This window comes from Melospiza melodia, chromosome 5 (assembly GCF_035770615.1).
Source record: "Melospiza melodia melodia isolate bMelMel2 chromosome 5, bMelMel2.pri, whole genome shotgun sequence".
Classification (NCBI taxonomy): domain Eukaryota; kingdom Metazoa; phylum Chordata; class Aves; order Passeriformes; family Passerellidae; genus Melospiza; species Melospiza melodia.
This window is the reverse complement of record NC_086198.1, coordinates 19,274,720-19,285,913: the sequence shown is the minus strand read 5'-3', so window position 1 is coordinate 19,285,913 and position 11,194 is coordinate 19,274,720. Positions and strand designations below refer to the sequence as shown.

The following is an 11,194-nucleotide window of genomic DNA, read 5'->3' as shown; positions in this document are numbered from 1 at the left end:
GCTTGGCCCTTTGCCACCGCCTCACCTTGAAGAGCAGCTGGTGTCTGTAGCAAGTTGTAACCACTGTTAGTGAAAATCCTGCCATGTTTTGTTTTCAGGAGGCAAATGACTGACATTTTCCTTTGACAGATCTTGTTTAACCCCAGCTGGCATCTCAGCCTCACACAGCCGCTCGCTCACTCCTTCTTGGTGAGACGGTGGAGAGAATTGAGCACATAAAAACAAGAAAACTCATGGGTTGAGATGAAGATAGTTTAATAATTAAAAAGCTAATAAAAGCAAAAGCTATGGATGCAAGTAAAGCAAAGCAAGGAATTCCTTCACCACTTCCCATGAGCTAGCTGGTGTTCAGCCATCTCTGTGAAAGCAGAGCTCCATCACACATAATGGCTACTTGGGAGCACAAACGCCATCACTCTGAATGTCCATCCCTTCCTTGTTCTCCCCTCCATCTCTGTATGCTGAGCATGATGCACTATGGTATGGAATATCCTGTGGGTGGGTTGGGATCAGCTGTCTCAGCTCTGTCCCCTCCCACTTCATGCGCATTCAGTCTCCTTGTTGGTGAGTTGGTGTGAGAGGCAGAAAAGGCCCTGACACTGTAAGCACTGCTCAGCAGTGATGAAAACATCTCTGTTTTATCAACACTGTTTCCAGTACAGATGAAAAACATAGTCCACACCAACTACTGTGAAGAAAATTAACTCTATCTCAGCCAAAACCAGCACAACAGGACAACTGACTTTGTCACCACATTTGTCTGGGCTTGTCACAGCTATTTGAGTGTCTAGAGAGAGGCACAAAACAGTACCAGCCTTGAGTGAAATGTGGAAGTGGAGGAAAGTGTTTCCATCTGGGACTGTATAAGTTGTTCTGGAGTCCTCTGTACCAAGGCCCAGAGGCAAGCACATAGCCTGTACCAAAACTACTGTACCTTACAGTCATCTCCTCTTCCCTTTGAATAGCATTGCAGAATGAAGGTAATCAAAGGCTTTTCCATGCTCCTGTCTTCTGATCCAACTGCAGAATTTCCTGACAGCTGTGCATGAAATCTCTCTGGGCTACCTGCTATGGGGTGCTCTGTGATCCTGCTCCCAGGACACATGGACAGACAATGGCTCTAGCTGGTTGTGGTCTCTGTTCAGGAGACCAGGGAGAAGACAAGGACGTGCTCACATTTGCTGCTTGTCCAGTGTCAGGACACAGCACATGGAAACCTGGGAACTCCAAAATCCCCCAGCTTCCAGCTTGGGAGAGACAGAGTAGCCTTCTCCAGCATCACAAGGGCGGAGGGACTTGGGACTGAGAATTCTTTCTTTGCTGTCTGTAGTCCTGCAATAGACTCAGTTGCAGCAGTGGGACTCATCTGACCTCTCTGGGTGCATTTCCCATTTTTTCTGTGTTTTCTCAGAGGAGTTAATAGGTTTCTTCCCCCTCAGAAGTCACTGAAGCTATTATGTACAGCACAGCTGAGCTATGTAACAGCTGTTCTTCTATAAACCATAAAGTTTCATAATTTCATTAGAATGAGACTGAGACTTCATGTAGATTTTTAAATTTTAAATTTTTCTATAAGAAAAGAAGCAGTAAGTAAAGCATGTCTTGTTTGCAGTATTGGCTGTCACAAGTTAATTTTTTTAAAAGATTTAGAAATAAGACAAAAGTAACCAAGACAACCCTTCCCCTAAGCTACAGAATCCCTACTAATAATTGAAAAAGAAGTTGATAATATTGATCCCTTGTGTACTAGTAGTTAAACTTCAAAAATCAATTGAGAGGAAAGCTTAACTGGCCTTTCTGTAGTATCAGAGAGCAAACCCAAATCCCAGACACAGAATTTTTACAGCTATGAATACAGGAGATGATTTTAGACAATGCCAAAACTACCATTTAATTCCCTTTCCTTCAGGAGAAAGCTTCTATGAGGTGAACTTGGAAAGGAATCCCTGAGTATACTAGACATACTTCTGTGCAAACCAAGAAGTAGCTTTGCAGAGTGGCGTGCATAAGGAGTGAGTCCAGAGTGATCAGCAAGGACACCAGTTGTGCCATCACTTCTGCTTTGAATGACTTTAAACCTTTGTCCTGTTTGTTCAGGCAAATTCAGATCTCAAGCTATTCTTGCTAAGCAACTACACCAACATTGCTCTGGCAGTGGTCTCCTGAGTGTTTGTAGAAAAAAATATTAGGTCTTAGTAAGGTACCTAGGTGAGAAATCCACATTGGTAAACATCTTTGAAGATCTGAGTGCCTGATCTTTTTCACAAAGTAAGACTTTGAAGCCCTACTGCGCTTTTCAGCCATGATTGTATTTCCTCCTTATTTTCTTTCAGCCATTCGATGTTGCTCTTCACTTGCTCCAGTGTCTGACTCCTGGGCATTTCTCCTGCCCCAGCATTAGGATATTTTTCAAAGAAATTTTCCACCTGGAAAAGAGAAAAGAATTGATGTGAAGTAAATAATGCTGCTGTTGGGCAAGCAGCTTTTTACAAAGACACAGTCAGGGGTAATTCTGACGGGGAGAGATCTATAAGCTCATGCTAGTAGCACTGGAATAGTTTTACAGTTTACTCCTGCTGCTTTAAGCATTTAGAGGACAAAAAAATAAGTTTCCTGTCCAGAAGTTAGTGAAATATATTGACTTATATTCAAGAGAATTGATGTCATCATACCTGCCAAAGCTGGAGCTCAGTGTTGAAGGTTTGGGCAATAGTTACTATTCGACCAAGATATCTGTCATTTATAGTGAATCTAGAAAAACAATTTAATAAAAGATGTTTGATGCAAAACCATAATTATCTGAAGCGTAAACTTCTAATTGTATTACAATAAAGCAGGTACACTCAAATTTCAGCATTTTTTGAAATAGTTGAAAAATAGCACTCCAACATAATATCTGAGCTGTTCTTAAATATGTTTACTAAAGGAGTAATCTCTTATGGTGGAATAATTTTTTTAAAGTAACTACTGCTTGTCTCAGGCTGAAAGTTAGGAATATTGCTACCCAGCAATACAAAACTGTCCAGATCATCAGCTCTAGGCTTGCAGGCGTGCTTTCCTTCTGTGCCCTCACCAAGCACTTAGGAGATGGAAAGAGAGATAAGTCACTCAAATATTGAGGAGAAAAGTGAAAAGGTTTGTGATTACTTCCACTGCTCATCTGTATGTCTGCTGCTTGCTGTTACCATTAGAATTTTATACCCCCCATTTTATACTCTGTGTTCTTAGTATGAAATCAGTCGCAAGAGTGGAGACTTGATTCACTAGTTTCCATGCAATAACCAGATTTCTGTGGCCTTGGTAAAACTTTCTCTCTTTGATGACCATTTACTGGTAGCAATCATTTAGGGAAAGAATGGTTTTCAAGTTAGTGACAAAATAATTTCTCCACAGCAAATTGTGTTGAATAAGCTTTCAGTTTCCATTTTGCAAAGGTCAGTGATTAAAACTGTACAATGAAAACACACAAAAACATGGCATGTAACAAGATTTACAGGTGGATGTAGTTTCCCATGAGTTTGTTAGAGTACCTGTCAACTAAGTACTGCCAGTTCAGTCGTATCCAGTCCCAGGCCATTGTTTTCCCATAGGTGTTATATGAGATGTATCTCAGGACCGTGAACACATCTTGGCTTTTAATGAGGCTGGTGTTGTAAATATACTTCAGATATCTACAGGAAATGCCATAGGAATCAATGAGAACCATTTTCAAACAGGAATATTATTTTTTTTTCCTACAGCATTTTAAAGGTAAAGTATATAGATCTAAAATGTAACTTGTGTCAAGAGATAATTGTATTGAAAGAAATCTTAGTTAGGAATCTTTAGCAAAGTAGGTAGAGTTTATGTCTCTATTTGAAAATAGCCAAACCCCATTATTATTCCTATATTTTAATGCAGTAGAGAAAACAAGACTCGATCAGTTAGTACTTCAGCCTGTTAAGCCAAGCACCAAAAAAAGTAGTAGTCCAGACTTTAAAGATTTTATAGGGACCATGAATACATGCACAGGTGGCTTGCTCACATTGACATCCGTGCTGTTTGTTTGGAATTTTTTTTCCATACAAAATTAAAATTCATTTGGGCAGAGCATGCCTGCAAGTGCTGCAGCTATACTTCGAGTTACGGCACAGATGGTTTAGACTGACGGGGTGAAGCACACATGTTTGCAGGGAGATGAGTAGCATGGTCATGGATTCACAGCAGCAGCTGCAAAAGAACACCCTTTCAAGCTGTTGTGTGTTGGGATTAAGGACTGTCTTCTTTTTCCCTATATGTAATGGACATTTTGTTCAATCTGTTTGCTCTTCCCTCCTTGTTTGCTATTTTAATAGTAAATTGAGAGACAAGCTTTCCCTGTTTTAGGAGGGATTTTTTATTTTCTGCAAATATAGTCTGATCTAGCTAATTAATTCATGTTTTAGTCATGTCAGTCATTAGCTATTTAATGGCTTTAGATTGAGGCTGTTGTGGTCACAAGAATTTAGAAATGCAGCTGCTTCCTACTGTTATTTCAATTACTCTAAATCTTTTATTTACTCTTTCTGAATCTTTTTGAATCTCCTATACTTCTGTGTTTCACCTCCTTTAAACTTGGGACTCTTTCAAGCAGAGGCTGCTCCATGTTATGGTATTTAGGTAGGGCTCTGATACAGTGGTGAATGGCCCTGGTGTAGGTGTTTTCTTGCATGAGTGCTATGCTGCGTGATACAGCAACATGCAAAGTTATCAGATAAGCCTAAAGTAGCCAATGTGCCTATGCAGGGCGACAGCCTGGTGAGATTCTTGCCAAGTCAGACAGTCTGCTGGATGATTCTGGGGCAGTATCCAGACTCCTCATCATTGCCATGGCAGCATGAATTCAACATTTTTGGTTCTAGCTTGAGCACTTTTGCGCAGCACCTCAGGGTGCATTGCAAGTTCAGGTGGATGCCTTCATAGCACTGTTAATAACAATTGCTCAAGGCTGTTTGCCTAATTTTAGCTAGTTAGAAAGCAGACATCTAGGCTAAGCAAACTGGAGCTAATAGAGGGTGACTGACAACACCCAAAAGCAATTCTTTCCATTGATTTTAAGCTCCTTTCCTGGTCTGGGATAAGCAGTGCTTTGTAGGTCTGGCCTCTCTTCACTGATTAAAGAGGAAATGGATGACTAATTTACTCCCGGTAATTAACTATTAAGCAACTAAAGTTGCACACACTGTTGGAAGAGCTGAAGGTTGTTGATTGTGTGCAGCAACTACCATGTCTTCAATATCTTTCAACTAAAAGAACAAGGGTTTTTCCCTGCCATAGTACAATCTCAGAGGGGCATGTTAGATAACTGGTCTTGAAAATGTATTGCATTCCTCATGCTGTAATCTGACCAAAATGACAGCACAGAAGAGAGGAAGAGGGGAAAGAACAAACAGCGAACAGTTGCTTCTGTAAGAAAAGAGAAATCTGTGTGCATTTAAATCACCTGTCCAAAAGGGTGATGTTCCTCACTGATGCCAGGCCATATAGCAACTTTTCTTTTTCTTGGGCTAATGAAGTTTTTTGGTATTTGTCGAACATGTAATTCCATGATGTCTCATTGCCTGAGTTCTGCATCCCATAGCGATATACTATAAGTCGGAGATTTGCAGGAATACTAAAATAAAGAAACAGTACTTAAATATTCTTCCCCCTTTCCTACTTGAGATCAGTGGTACCCAGTCACATGCTGTGTTCTTCACAAACCACAAAAGATGTGAGCACTCACGTTTCTCCTTGTAACCACCTATTGAAAAGCTGAGAAGCACTGTTCAAAGATTCTGAGTCATTCATACTGCAGGCAAAGTCTAGAACAGATGCACGAAGAAGCCTTGGAAAGAGAGAGAGAGAGAGAGAGAGTGAGAGAGTTATTTTCCTACTGCTAACTAATGCATCAATAACATAAGAAGGAAAAACTAAAGATTGTCCCACCTCTGCAAATGGTCTCCAGAATCCTCCCAGCCCAGTTCTTCCACAGTTGGTTTTACCAGATTGCTAAAATATTGCTGAAGTAGAAAAAGAGTGTTGGTTACATGTGTAGATATCTTTAAATTATAATATATTTAATTTCATAGTTTGTGCTCCTTCATTTTTTTTCAGAACTATCATCTCTTGAATAAAAAGTAACATGAACAGGCACACACACAATCTTTCCAGATCCCCACAGCATGCCAAGTCTGAATGCTTGCAATACTGATGCGCAGACAGGACAAAGCCAACCTGCTGCTCTCTAGCCTTGTCTGTGTTCCCAGATGAAGGCTGGGGTACAGCAAGGACACACTGCCACAACTGCTTTCCAGAGATGATAGTTCAGGACATACCTACTTTAGTGATCACTAAATCATGTTCAGTATTTTAGGTCAACTAACAAACCTACTCACTGCCACATAGAGATATAGCCATCCTTTGTGCTGAGGACAGGTGTTTGAGATTTTGCTGCCCTATACGTACTTCTTTATTGAATTGCAGGACAGCCTTGACAAATAAATACCTGTAACATGCCTTATGGTGACAGATTATAAAAATAATTAGGCATAATGTCTTTTCTCCAAGTGCATGGTCCTGAATGCAGAATCCAGGTAATTCAGATACCACTATGAAGCAGTGTTTAGAGGGTTTTTTTTAAGAGAACAATAATGAAAAGTAAATGTAATAGTTCAGCAACAGTGAAAATCACTTGAACTTCAGTATTATTCTTGTGAGAGATTCTGAACTATCAGATTCAGTGGTCCCAAGCTGGGTTGGCTTTTATTTTGCTTCATCACCTGAAACAGGGGATAGAGAGTTTGATCATCTTCGAGCATGTTTGCAAGGTAAGTTACAGCTGATATAGCTCTATTCCAAGGCAAATAATCTCTTTCCTTTCCTAGGTATTTTGTGAGTTCCAGGGGAACAGTGTAACTCACAAGTCCAGGTCTGTGGAAGGAGAAAACATAACTTCTGTTATTTTAATGAATTTGAAGATCTTGCTTCTCCAAAGATAGTAGATTTACTATTTACTTTAGAAGGCCTGAATTAGTAAAGTTTGTGAGGGAGAAAGTTGTCTGGAATGTAACTTGGAAGGTGTTTTCCAGAGAGATAACCAAGGATCACTGTTGATCAATGCCTAACTGTAGGAGTTGTGCCATTGTGAGAAGACTGCTAGCATTGTGCAGCAGCCCAGTGTGCCTAGAAGTAGGCAGCCTTTAACTGACTGACATTAATATAACAAAAAAAAGAAAGGAATTGCTGGTTGGTGACATCCTGAAAAGCTGAGGAGACTTAGAGCCTGTTACAGATTGCTTAAAATTTATCTGTGTCAGCATGGTTGGGTTCAAGATCTAGAAGTTTCCAATCAAGTTTCTAAGCAAACTAGTAGCTGAGGTGGTATCTACTCAATGCCTTGTATGCATTGTAGGCACATCTCTGCTTTTCTGGATACCTAACCTCTTCTGGAGTGCTTCCATTATTGTTAATTATATGGAGAAAACCCCCTTTCTAAGACCTGTGCAACTGAAGCCTGCTTTTTTCTTGCCATGGTACTGAAAGGAAGCATTTCTTGTGATTGCAACGGTAATGCAAGTTGTAATTCTTTACTTAAATGCACCCCCCTTGCACCCACAAGATAAAGCAACAAAGAATTAAAGCTCATACCAAAGTCAGAAAATTTCTTTCAACCACCTGGGCTGCCTGAATCCTAATTATTAGGCAACAGAAAGTGAAACATTTGTGTTGAAATCTCTGCAGAGAATTAGTTTACCTCGCTAAAGAAAAAGCGTCATCCAAAATCCCTGCGCGATCAGCAGGTGAAAACATCTGTATGAAAAGAGGAAAAGAGGGATCAAGAATATACAGACTGTTTGCAGAAAAACCCCAGCCTTACAGACCTCTTATAAGAGACCCACCAGACAAGTTAGACATTACAACACTCACTATGTGGTTTTGAAGCAGAAGATTGCTTAAGCTGGCCCAGTTTTGACTATCATAATTCACCCGGAAGAATCCAATGTGGTCTGGATTAACATTCACAAAAGTATCAGTAGAAGATGATATTTGAATTCCTACAAAATAAACAGGAATCAGTTTGTGCACCTTATATGATGCAGATCTCACTGGAGATTCCTCGACTCCAAACATTTTATTTGGTTTTTAATGGATATCAAAATAAGGTCCAACCCTTAATTTAATTTATTTCTTTATTTACTTCTAAATGGCTCTCAGTAAAGATGAGTTATTACAGATTTTGATGAATGCCAGCACTTGTCTTACACAAATGAATTGCAGTAATTATTTGGGGTAGCTACTTTGTTAAATTTGAAATGGAGGTCATTCTGAGTAGGATGAGGATGGTGAGATTTAGTGTCGTTGTAAGAAGTAAAAAATTGCAAAGAAGCAGTTCTTGCAAATATATATTTTTAAACATTTTTCATCCTTGTGTGTACTATTAAAGTTCTCATATTTTATCCTTCATTAGTTTCGTTTTCCAGTTTGTTTCAACTAAATTTAACTTTTCTTTCCTTACTCTTCTTTGATTCTATTTTTTGTAGCTGTTGATAAAAGATTTACAAAATAGGCTGAGACTTCATGCAAGCACTCATGTTTAGGGATTTTCCCATTTAAAATGAATACTTGAAAATTTTTCTTTCTCAGAAGCTTGGCCTGGTCCAGTTGATGATGCTACTTATGAAAATTTTTTCTATTTCATATTGAAAACAATGGTCTTGAATCTCTGTTTTGAGGGTGTCTGTAGTTAAAAGCATGTTTCTGTTTGGATGTTACATACAAAATATTTCTATAAAGATTTTTTCCCTACAGTTGCTGTTTGCCCTGCAAGACAGAAATTTTGTGAATGTAGAAGTAAGCACCTAATCAAGACTTTGCATGATTTGTGAAGTTAATAGCCCCTTGCAGCCCTCAGATCATGTGGAAATCAGAGAAAGAAAATGTCTTTGTTTTAACTTCTGACTTGTATCATAACGTAAGATATTTTTTTGTTTGTTTTTGCGTGGATACTAAAAGCAAACCATTAAAAAAACCGCCACCCCAGAACAAAAGACAAATCGCATTTTAAGAAAGTAACAAACAAGCACAAGAAAAGATAAGCCAATTGTAATATTTTTGACATTCAATGGGATGTAATTTAAAATCTGAAAAAATCTGAAAAAAGTAATTTTTCCCCACAATTTTGTCCACTGGAGGTGTAGTAGAAGAAATTCAAATTTGACTGCATACTAGAACAATGATCAAAATGAACCACGTAGGAATTTTCTCAGTTCGGAAATCAGCATAAGAAAAGGTGATTAATCATTTGTAGTTCTTTTTCTTTAATTGAACTCAAGTTGCCAGTTTACCATGGCACGAAAGCATTAACCAGCCTCCCACTTCTCCTCTTTTCTTGGACTGGACAATGGCCATATCTAAGCCAAATTGATTTTAGTGCATTATAATTAAGATTATGCATAGATGTTTCCTTGAATAGGACTGTATTTAAGATGCTTAAGCACTATACTGAAACTGAGTCTAAACTGACATCATGTTTGTACAGGGGAAATAGTAATCTTATCACTGAAATTACTAGTGACTGGAATAACCAAGCTGTGTGCTACCTCCTGGACCTGAAAACTGCAAAGTATGAAGGTTCATTCTGTACTCTGTTTTTTATAAATTATATGGAAAACTTTCATCCATTCATTATCCTTAAAAGAGAATACATTTACCTGTAGAATCTGATGCATTGTAGAAAGTATAATTTGATGTATCACCACGCTTAAATTTGACTGGTATATTCCATTTGTAACTGAAATTATTTAATGGGAAAGAAAGTCAAATTACATTTGAAGCCAAATAGTAAAAAAAAGCCCCTCCAATACGTCTTTGTTTCTTTGTTTAATGCTTACATCTTGTTTTTTGAAGCTGACTTGTGCTTATGAACATATACATACTAAATAATGTCAGGCAATATTCTAGCAGGATACAAAGTGATTGGTTTAGTAAAAGATGATTTTATGTTAATAACTGGTGTCAAGGTTGATGTTGATGTGTCTAGGGCTTTGCACAGACACTAGTTTAATCTTTGCAATGCTGACTTGAAATAAATGGTTAAGTATTACAGAAGTTTTTTTGCAGATGGAAAAAAGGAAAGAGTTTAAGCATCTACTGTGATACAGTTAACAGGGCTTCTTGCCTTTTCCAGCCTATTTTTCTTCTCCAAGACAATCCTAATTCCTTCATTAAAAAACACTTACCTCTTGCTCCTCAGCTCCTTGTATATCTTTATTGGGTAGGTGCAGTTTCCTCACTCCAGGGCATGCCCAGGACAAAGATGAGAAATTTGGGCAGGAATGGAGCCACAGCACAGCCTGACCAAGACTGTGACCAGGCAATCAGGGATGTGGGACAGCAGAGCATGCTGCAAGTGTAATGTCAGCCACCTGCGTAGGGCTGCTAAAATGATCAAGCTCTTTTGAGCAGTCAGCTGCTCTTCCATATTAGTATATTATACTTTATCCCAGAGAGACTTCTCCTTGGTGATAAATGCTATGGGAAAATATATGTAATCTTTATAACCCTAGGTTAAGTAAAAGGTCACTAACTTCCAGAAAATAAAAAAAATTAAGGTTATGGTATCTTCTCCTACCTCCAGGAAGAAAGATTTAATATTTTTTGTCTTCTAAACAAAATATCTTAACAGATTTATACACTTCTGGTTTTACTTGTTCTTTTATGGAGCTTACTATGATGGAATTTAGACAGGTATTGTGTTTCCCAAGAGAAAACCCATATAGGTTTTTGGGGTTTTGTTTGTTTATTTGTGCGTGGTTTTTTGTTGTTGTTGTCATTGGGGGTTTTTTTTTTGTTTATTTTTTGTTCATTTGGGTTTTTTTTGTTTTGCTTTGGTTTTTTATACTTATTTTTGTAAATGTATTTAATGAGGTATATTTTACTTAGTTTCTACCTGGTATGAATCAACATGTGCAGTAGGAACTTACCCAAGATCAGAAGGAGGATGAGAAGCATTTGCACTGGGATCCAAAAAGAAAACGTTTCTGTGTGAATACTGAATTAGCTCCCATCTCCAAAAACAGGGTAGCCCATCTGCCTAGTCCAGGTGTCCATGACTTCCTTCACAGGTTTATTACTTGCCTGTGAATGATGGAAGAAGGTTGTAGTGAAAATGGAAATTCAGTCCTAAGAGGAAAGA

At 38.5% G+C, this 11,194-nt stretch overlaps 1 protein-coding gene across 1 annotated transcript in view; it reads right to left on the bottom strand.

Annotated features, from left to right (window-relative positions):
• Positions 1-238: 238 nt before the first annotated feature.
• The window catches only part of ENPEP (glutamyl aminopeptidase), a 37,081-nt gene continuing 26,125 nt past the window's right edge, over positions 239-11,194 (bottom strand). The window contains 12 exon segments of the mRNA XM_063157980.1: positions 239-2,426; positions 2,673-2,751; positions 3,531-3,671; positions 5,462-5,632; positions 5,744-5,845; positions 5,947-6,020; positions 6,780-6,930; positions 7,754-7,809; positions 7,927-8,054; positions 9,711-9,790; positions 10,983-11,056; positions 11,059-11,136. Coding sequence (XP_063014050.1) covers positions 2,262-2,426; positions 2,673-2,751; positions 3,531-3,671; positions 5,462-5,632; positions 5,744-5,845; positions 5,947-6,020; positions 6,780-6,930; positions 7,754-7,809; positions 7,927-8,054; positions 9,711-9,790; positions 10,983-11,056; positions 11,059-11,136 — 1,299 coding nt within the window. The 3' untranslated portion in view covers positions 239-2,261.